We start from the raw sequence: 9835 nt of genomic DNA, 5'->3' as shown, positions 1-9835 counted from the left end.
TTAGAACCTGTGCTCTGATACCAAATGATGCAAACCTCAATCGACATGCTTTGAGACCCAATAAAAATATTGGAATACTTGCCCAAGAAAGCTAAAATTCAGATTTTTGATAGAAACCTTGACCCAACGTTAATAATTGAAACGCGAACCAAAGGTATAAGTGTAACACCTTGACCCAATGATTATAATTGAATCACGAACCAAAGGTATAAAGTTTGAACGCGACAAGGAAGAATCCCTGATAAGTTCACAGTTCTTGAAGAACCAAAAGAAGAGCAAAACCTCACATTTTCTGATTTTTATTCAATAATTTCCTCCCACGTCTTAATAGACTCTCATAGTTTCTCATTCTGTTCATTACAAGTTGATCCCACCATATAAGAGCATAGTCAGTAAACTCAATCACAGCTAGTTGTGGCACTTAGAGATGAACTCCACCTTCTTCTCCCATTCCAAGTACACTTTTGGATCATTTTTCCCTTGGAATGATGGTATCTTCATTTTGATGTTTTTCAATAATTTCTCCCTATTACAATGAGTGCATGCTATTTATATGTCATGACTGAAAAAAAAAAAAAAAGTACTAAATAATAAAACCCTAAATAAAAGTTGATTTGGTTTGAAATTAGCACATCCAAAATAAGAAAATAGCTAAAAAACGTTCTAAATAATAAAAGCCTAAAATCAAGGTAGATTTGGTCTGAAATTAGAAGCTCTAGAATAGGAAAAATATCTATTAACTGATATGGAGGCTGAAAGTTAATCAGCCATTGATCCACGCCATAAATCACGCCCAATTAAGCTAGATCAGCCCTTAATAGCTTGGATTAAATTTATTACTCCTTCATCTTCCTTTGGGCCAAGCTTGGAATGTTTTGCGTTAGAATCAACCCAAATCTCTTGAATCAGCCCATTAAGTGCTTCTTTGATCTTCTTGGATCTTGCTTTAGTAATAGGCCCAACTGGAACATGCAATAGATCCTTGAATGCTTATTAATTCTCATCAGTTTGCCTTCAAACCGATTCTCTGCTTGCTGCAAAATGGCTGAATAATAATGTGGTTTACTCTATGGAGTTTTCTAACTTGATGTTGGATTGTAGGTGGCTCCTCAACAGGGACTAGGAGGCACGCGTTGAGCATGTGTGGAGAGATGCAAATAGCTGTGCGGACTTATTGGCAAAGAGAGGTGCATCTCAATCTGAGAGGGAAATTTTGTATGATACATGCCCCATCATTTTGTGGCAATGTTTATATTAGGACTCCATGGGTTTTGTTTTATCCCGGAGTCGTCGCGGTCAATAATGGTCCAGTTGTCTTGCCTTTTGTTTTGGTACCAGCTATTAGCTCCCATCGGGTTTGGTTTGTGGTAGTAGGTTGTTCTGTTGTTGCCCTTTGCAGTTTGGTGGACTGTTTATGTGTTGTTCTAGCTTGGTTTAGTGTCTATGTGTTGCTGTATGTACTGTAGTCGAGTTGTGATTGTACTGTTTATGTTTATCTAATATATCCTCTGTTTATGCGAAAAAAAAGTAGCAATGTCTATTACAGAGTTTGCTACACACATAACATTCTTCTTTTTGTACTTGTCTAGCATTCAACTAACAAAGAGTAATGTTGTAGTGAATCTATATTTGTACTTTTTTTTTTTTTGGGAAATAGAGCGCTTGTGAATACAAGAAAGAACTTTTTGTCATGTTTCCTGTATTTTGATTGAGGTAAAATATATTCGTTTGCCTATTGAAGAACTAAATAAAATGAAATGGTGTTACTTTCTTTTGAAATAGGATATTACCATGCAATAAAGTTTTCATGTTCACATTTTCATGTATTTCAGTCACGACTGTGAAAGAAGGATTTGCACTTTCCTGTTAGCATTCATGTCCTTGCATAGCTATTGCATATTTTTATAGAACTCTTTGAGAACAAGATTCCCAGGAGATATTAAATGAGGCTGGACATGGAAGAAATGCCTAGAAATAAGCCCACTCTCCTGTCAACTTAATTAGCTCAATAAATTTACTGAATTTAGCAGTGTAGACCTCTGTGAATGTGTTTTGATCGAGCATATGGCTGTATGTAAGGTGCTCTCACGCCGTAGGCACGTAGAAGCAGTGTGAGTCCCATAGTTCTGCACTTATGGGAGTTCAGTGACCTCTCCCCACCTCAGGGTGGTGAGGTCAGGTGTGTTTTTGCTTAGTTATTTTGTCTGGAAACATGGCGGAGGAGTTAGAAATACTTTGGCGAAAGCTAACGGTCACAGATTAGGAGGAAGAAAGTGTAAACCTTGGAAGGGAGTGCACGAGAGCAGCAAAAGAAAGGGGGAAAAACTGTCTAGTTATGAAGGTGCTCTCTCGTAGAGGGGTTATGTTGGATGCTTTAAGGAAAAATATCAGAATGTTATGGAAACTAAATAAGAGTATCCAGATCTCGGCAATAGAAGAGGAAGTATATTTAGTGGAGTTTGGCGATGAAAGAGATAAGAAGAGAGTTTTGGAGATGAGTCCATGGCACTACGAGAAACAACTGGTGCTGTTGCAGCATTTTGAAGGGGATAAAGAGCTAAAGGACCTTGTATTCAAGTGGTGCCCTTTTTGGGTTCAAATTTACAATCTACCTCTTAAACATAGGACAAGGGAAATAGGGTTGGCTATTGGGGCTAGTCTTGGAGAGGTTTTGGAGGTGGATGTGGCTGACTCAGGGTTACAATGGGGGAAATGTCTTCGTGTTCAAGTGAAGATAGACATGACAAGAAAACTAATATGAGGTAGAAAAACAAAGGTTGAGGACGGGATGGACCGGTGGGTGCTTTTCAAATATGAGCGCCTACCAAACTTTTGTTATCGTTGTTGTGGTCTATTGGAGCATGACTTGAAAGAGTGCCCACAGAACAGGGGAGCAGATAAAAACGGTGAAACAGAGGACCTCCAATACAGGGCATGGCTAAGGGGAGACTCGGTGAAGAAATTCGGCTGGGAAACTCACTTCACAAAGAAGAACGACGGAGGAGATACCTGGGGAAAAATGCCTGGCAGCGATGATAGGAGTCTGATGGTCTAAACGCCGAGGAGTATAGCGAGGAGTAGCAGGGGGATCTGAAAAGGAAGCGCTTGTGGTGTAGCTCCTCGGGGAGAGTTTTAAGGAGAAGATGACAAGAAATTCAGAGAGAGGGGAGCACAACAAGGTGGACTTTCACCAAAATGGTATGCTTAGTAAACCCAGAGAACTCCCAAAAGACACTTCAACCATTTTGGTGAAAGTTGGTGAGGATAGAGTCCAGGCTACTAACGTAAAAGAAGGAGATAGGCACGAGGAGATAGAGACGGGAAATAAGGAGGTCCTACATTTTAAATTTGAGCACGGGCCAACGGATGGGGGAGTGGGGTCGCATGTGGGCTTGGTTAAGACAAGTAATGTTGAGGGCCCTATGGCTATGAATTACGAGGTGGAAATGGGCTGGATTGCGGAGACCTTAGGCCCAACTAGTGGCCACTGGAAACGAAGTGCTAGAGTGGGCCAAACAAAAGGAAAAGAGAAGGTTGTAAGCCCGGTTGAGAAGAAAAGGGGTGGATTGTCTCCTTTAGGCGTGCTTGACCAGAATGTTCTGGTGAGAAAGCGAAGGAAAGTGGAGAAGCAGGGAGGCAGTGAAGCAGGAAAAGAAAATGAAAAGGATGGCGGTGAGGCGGTTGCTACTACGCAGCACTGCCGAGCCCAATGAGCATCTTGGCTTGGAACTGCCGAGGCCTTGGGTCAGCTTCGGCGGTGCGTTCGCTCATCGATGTGGTGAAAGAAATCGACCCATTCTTGGTGTTCTTATCAGAGACCAAGGCAAAAAAAAAAAAAAAAGAATAAAGGGCCTTCAGAGGAAGCTCAATCTAACGCAGGGAATCACGGTGCCTTGCGACGGTCGGAGTGGAGGGCTGGTGTTGATGTGGAAAGAAGGGGCGGAGGTGTGTCTCAAAAGCTGCTCTAATTCACATATCAACGTGGTGGTTTGCGAGGGAAAGGGAGCGCAACCATGGTGAGCAACGGGGTTTTATGGTCACCCTGATGCAGGTATGAGATTTATTTCTTGGGATTTAATTAGATCACTTAAGAGGTAGTGTGACCTTCCGTGGGTTATTTTTGGGGATTTTAATGAAATTGTTCATTTGGATGAGAAGTTAGGGTGGTTAGATAGGGATGCGAGACAAATGGAAGGGTTTAGAGAATGCTTGGCGGATTGTGGTCTTATTGATCTGGGGTGTGTAGGGCAACGCTATACTTGGTGTAATGGAAGAATTGGGGAGCAACAACCTCTAGTTAGATTAGACAGGATGGTGGCAAATGAAAAGTGGCTGAATATGTTTAGGGAGGCAAAAGTGTATCATAGAGCAATGGCGGCGTCCGACCATTGTTTGCTTAATCTGTCTCTCAGGCGTCGAGTAAGTAGAAAGGGAGGAAGAAAATGTTTCATGTTTGAAGCAATGTGGACTAGGGAGGAGGGGTGCAGGAAGGTGATTGAAGAGGCCTGGGACCTGTTAAATTGTAACCCGAAAGTGCAGGTTCAAGATAGGCTAAAGTGTTGCCAAGATTGCCTGCAGACCTGGAACAAGAGGGTATTTGGCAATGTAAATAATACCCTGAAACTGAAGCAGAATTGTCTACAACAATTGGAAATGTTGAATTTACTTCATGAACCAGCGGAGGAAATTAAAACACTAAAAAAGTAGATAAACGAAGTAACGCTTCGGGAAGAGATGATGTGGAACCAGAGATCTAGAGCACTGTGGGTTAAATGTGGGGACCGAAACACAAAGTTCTTTCATGAAACGGCTAGCAATAGACGCAGGAAAAATAGGATCGAGGGCTTATGTGAAATGAAGGCAGGTGGAAGGAGGACAAGGAAGAAGTGGAAGGCATAATCCTAAATTATTTTCAGGAAATATTTAGTACAAGCTACCCAGATGAGTTCGGCTGTAGCCTCAGAGCAATAGATAGGAGGGTTTCAGATGATATGAATGACAATCTCCTACAAGAGTTTCGAGAAGAGGAGGTTAGGCATGCCCTGAAGCAAATGCATCCGACAAAGTCTCCAGGCCCGGATGGTATGTCCCTTATTTTCTTTCAAACATATTGGGATGTTGTGGGTCCTCAGGTGGTTGATTGTGTACTTAAAGCTCTTAAAACAGGGGTTATGCCAAATGGTTTAAATGATACATATATATATGTCTGATTCCCAAAGTGAATTGCCCTTAAAAGATGTCGGATTTTTGTCCGATTAGTTTATGTAATGTTATATATAAAATTGTATCAAAAGTGTTGGCTAACAGGTTAAAGAAAGTCCTACCAGCAGTTATTAGTGAGGCCCAAAGTGCTTTTGTACCAGGGCGACAGATTACAGACAATGTCCTAGTAGCCTTCGAAACCATGCACTATATAAATCAGAAAAGGAAGGGAAAAAAGGGGCTGATGGCAATCAAGCTGGACATGAACAAGGCATATGATCGGGTAGAATGGGCATATTTGGAAGCGATTATGCGCAGATTGGGTTTTCAAGAAAGGTGGATCTCATTGGCGATTATGTGCGTGAATTCAGTTTCATACTCCGTGCTCTTGAATGGGGAGCCAAAGGGTAGAATTCTCCCTACTCAAAGCTTGAGGTAAGGGGATCCTATCTCCCCGTATCTCTTCCTGTTATGTGCTGAGGGCCTCTCGGCCATGCTTAGGCAGGGTGAAGTTAGGGGGATACTAAGAGGCATTTTGGTATGTAGGCAAGCTCCAGTGGTCTCTCATTTGCTGTTTGTAGATGACTGTATAGTCTTTTTCAATGCATCTAAAGAGGAATTAGCTAGAGTTACTCTTGAGGTGTATGAAAGGGAGTTGGGGCAGAAGCTAAATAGAGAGAAGACTTCTCTTTTTTTCAGCAAGAATATGAGTGAGGAGGTTAAAGAAGAAGTGAAGGACATGTTTGGGGCCCAGGTCATCCACCAGCATAAGTGATACTTGGGGCTGCCCCTTTTGGTGGGGAGGGGAAAAAAGAAAGCCTTCCACCTTATCCTGGACCAGGTTGGTCGAAAAGTTGCAGGTTAGAAAGGGAAGTTGCTAACTATGGCTGGTCGGGAAATCCTTATAAAGGCGGTTGTCCAAGCTACTCCTATGTACACTATGAATTGTTTTAAACTCCCGGATTCTTTATGTAATGAGCTTAACTCTTTGATTAGAAACTTTTGGTGGGGCCAACAGGACAAGGAAAGAAAACTAGCATGGCTAGCTTGGGAGAAGATGTGTACACCCAAAGCTGAGGGGGGGATGGGTTTCAAGGATCTTAAAGCTTTTAACCTTGCTTTGCTTGCAAAACAAGGGTGGTGGCTAATTCAAAACACTGAGTCCCTTGCCCATAGAGTTTTGAAAGCTAGGTATTTCCTGAATTCCAATTTTCTGGAGGCTCAAATTGGTAAGAAACCGTCGTATACTTGGAGGAGTTTGATGGATGCAAAAGAAGTTCTCCGGAGAGGCTTGAGATGGAATATTGGGAATGGGCGAAGAGCGAAAATATGGGCAGATAGGTGGATCCCAATCCTAAATTCTTTCATGGTTGCAAGTCCTAAGCCCCAAAACTTTGAGGGTGAACTAGTGGAGACCCTTCTTGACTGTGAATCAGAGCAGGGGCGTAGCCAGGATTTTTTACATGGGGGGGGCCGATTTTCGACGGTGATGATTATCATTGTTGTATGGACAATCTACATTTTTAGGTTGATATGGACCTTCTTTGAGATAAGCTCATCGGATTCATCTTGTTTGTTGATAGGAAATTCACATATTTTTTTATGTGATCCTGGATCACAATCTATATCTTCAGATTGAATTCTTGAACATTTGGAAGGGTGTTCATTAGGCATTGAAGTATCAACATTTATTTCTACAACCACATTTGTTTCTACAACCATAGGTGTCCTAAATTCTGATTTGCCAACATCTTTTTTCTTAAAGAATGCATCAATTGTTTTTCGTTTGCTCATAATTCTTTAAGCTTTAAGAATACGACTCAAAAATTAACCTGAAAAGAACTTAAAAAATAAAATCTTAATTAGAAATTTTTACTTAATTATATGGATGTTATTCGTACTTAAGAAAAAAACAAAATTTCTACTGTAATTTAAACAGTCAACCTATCATCATTCCTATTATTAATTATATGAATGTTATTCATACCTCCCCATGCCTTCAATCATATATTTCTCTAAAAATATATGAAAAATTAAAGTGCATGTAAATATTTAAGTAAGCGTATATAGTTGAGAAGAAGAAGAAAAAAAAAAACAATAAAAAAAGAGATGAAAGTGTAGTGTTGAAGAAAGAAAAGAAAACTAAAAACTCACCTTCTGAATGATTTATTTTAAGAAAGCAAGAAGAAAGAAAATAATGGTGATTTTTTTTTTTGGGGATCGTGAGGACTGAGTTTGAAAGGAGGGTTGAGCTGAGGTTTTGTTTTGTTTGGGGGTTGTTGGTACCAATGGAGTGGGCGGTGGTGTGTACATAGATGACAAGAAGAGAATAAAAAGAAGAGATATGATATGTCTACAATATTTTCACAACAAATCCTAAGTGGCAGGTTGTTACTGGTTGTTATTATTGGAGCAAAAAAAAAAAATAATAATTTTAGTGTTAGGCCAATAACAACTAACCACTTATGATTTGTAAAAATACTGTAAAAATTTTGTGAACGTAGCACCTCTCTAAAAAGAATAGCAAAAGAAAGGGTTTTGATTTTGAGATTGAGAATGGGTGATAAAATGTTATTTTGTTGAATAGTGCCTTTGGGTATTTAAATATAAGGGTGTCATGTTTTGTTTTATTAGAAGATAAAAGAGGCCTACAATTGAAACTAGAGCATGCTGGGGCTTGGGAGTGAATTGAATAGAAATGGGAGGGGGGGCTGGATGTACATCATTGGGGGGGCCCAATTAAAATTTCTATATAGGCTGGTGGACTTTTTTTTTTTTTTTTTTTTTTTTGCAGGGGCCACGACCCCCCCCCCCCCCAAGGGGCAATGTGGCTCCGCCCCTAAATCAGGGGGCTGGGACATTAATGCAGTAAAGAATGTTTTCTTACCTTATGAAGCAGAGGCAATCTTGAGTATTCCAATAAGTCCTAGTTTCCTGAAGGATGCACTGATTTGGGCTTGGTTGAAAAAAGGTGACTTCTTGGTTAAAAGTGCATATCAGGTAGCATTAAGGTGGCTGACCGAAGATAGAGATAGAGGAGCAGGGGGTGATTTGTCAAACCCGGGAAGAAAGAAAGAGTTTGGGAAGGCCATTTGGGTTTTAAATTGCCCAAGCAAAGTTAAACTCTTTATGTGGAGGGCCTGTAAAAACATACTCCCTACAAACTACTATCTTAGGAGGCGAAAGGTGACCACGGGTGATGAATGTGTGTTTTGTGGGCTGAGTGAATCTTCGGGACATGCTCTATGGGATTGTTGGATAGCAAAGGCTGTTTGGAAGGAAACAAGGTGCTACTGCCCAAGGTGAGTCATCCTCAGAGATTTTATTGACGTAATATGGAAAATTTGGGAGGATCGGAAGGAAATAAAGCGGGAGCGCTTGGCGTGCACAGCATGGTGTATATGGAAGAATAGAAACACTGCAAAGTTTGAAGGTAAGATTAAACAAGCAAAGGAGATAGTCTCTGAAGTAAATGCTCTGGTTGAGGATTTTAAGGGGCAGCCGGAAGCTTCAAGACAGAGAGCTCCATCGAGAATAGTAGGATGGAGTCCTCCACGTGAAGGTTGGTTTAAAGTAAATGTCGATGGCGCGTTGTTTAAAGAGTTGGGTAGCTGTGAAATTGGGGTTGTGATTAGAAATGAAAGGGGTCTTCTCATGGGAGCTATGAGTAAGAAGCTGGACTTACCTTTGGGAGCGTTGGAAGTGGAAGCAAAGGCCTTTGAGGAGGGAATTCAGCTGGCTGGAGATCTCGGTTTGAGGAATATTGTAATGGAGGGTGACGCGAAAATGGTGACAGATGCTCTGGCTGGTCGCTGCTCCCCCCCAAGGTCGATTCAAATGATCATTGAAGGATTCCGGAGGTGGAGTCTAAATGTCCATGCGTGGCAGGTTACTCATGTCTGTAGGACCGGCAATTTTGCTGCCCATTTGATGGCTAGAAATGCCAAACTTGTAAATGACAGTATTGTGTGGGTGGAGGATACTCCACCCATCATAGAATGTCAAGTGACCAAAGATGTATCTGGTTTGGACTTAGTGTCCTTTTAAATGAAAGTCTACCGAATGTTTGCATATCAAAAAAAAAAAAAAAAAAAAAAAAATTGAGAGAAGAAACTTATAAGATCCTAATAGGTGTATTCTTGACGGTTAGAACTTAGAAGTGCTGGATTTGATATCACTTGAAAGAGAAGAAAATTGATAGCAAAAGCGAGGTTCCCGGCTTAGGGAGTAATTTTGTGCTACACAGTGGGGAACAGAGCAGAATTGAAACATGCAGCAAAGGTAGAGGACCCTTAGCTGCAGAGTACTTGAAATTATGGGCGGATGCCCCTGGCATGCAGCTTTCCACTCTGAATTCTGTGACGATATTTGCTTAAAAAATCTTATTAAAAACATTTGGAGTTACCAAACAGTCACTTGTTCAAAAGTTTAGGTGGATAGAAAATGGTATATTTGATTATTAAGAATAATAATTATTTTATCACTTCTCTACACATGTATGATTTTTATTTTTGAGTAGTGTTAATTACACACAAATTATTTTACACACCCCAAAAAGTAACTAAATCATCGTGCTTTTTTCAGTTGCTTTTTGGGTATATAAAATTGTGTAAAACAGTTTATGTGCAACAAG

The 9835-nt window shown here is 40.7% G+C and overlaps 1 protein-coding gene across 1 annotated transcript; it reads left to right on the top strand.

Annotated features, from left to right (window-relative positions):
* The first annotated feature begins 6085 nt into the window (after positions 1-6085).
* Positions 6086-9249, top strand: LOC115972957. Its single transcript, XM_031093172.1, has 2 exons — positions 6086-6706; positions 8554-9249. The coding sequence occupies exons 1-2, from the start codon at positions 6086-6088 to the stop codon at positions 9247-9249; spliced, it is 1317 nt and encodes a 438-aa protein (XP_030949032.1).
* Positions 9250-9835: the final 586 nt, after the last annotated feature.

The sequence above is a fragment of the Quercus lobata genome, unplaced genomic scaffold, assembly GCF_001633185.2.
Source record: "Quercus lobata isolate SW786 unplaced genomic scaffold, ValleyOak3.0 Primary Assembly Scq3eQI_100, whole genome shotgun sequence".
NCBI classification, from domain to species: Eukaryota; Viridiplantae; Streptophyta; class Magnoliopsida; order Fagales; family Fagaceae; genus Quercus; species Quercus lobata.
The sequence above is the reverse complement of the archived record's forward strand: the minus strand, read 5'-3'. Positions and strand labels throughout refer to the sequence as shown.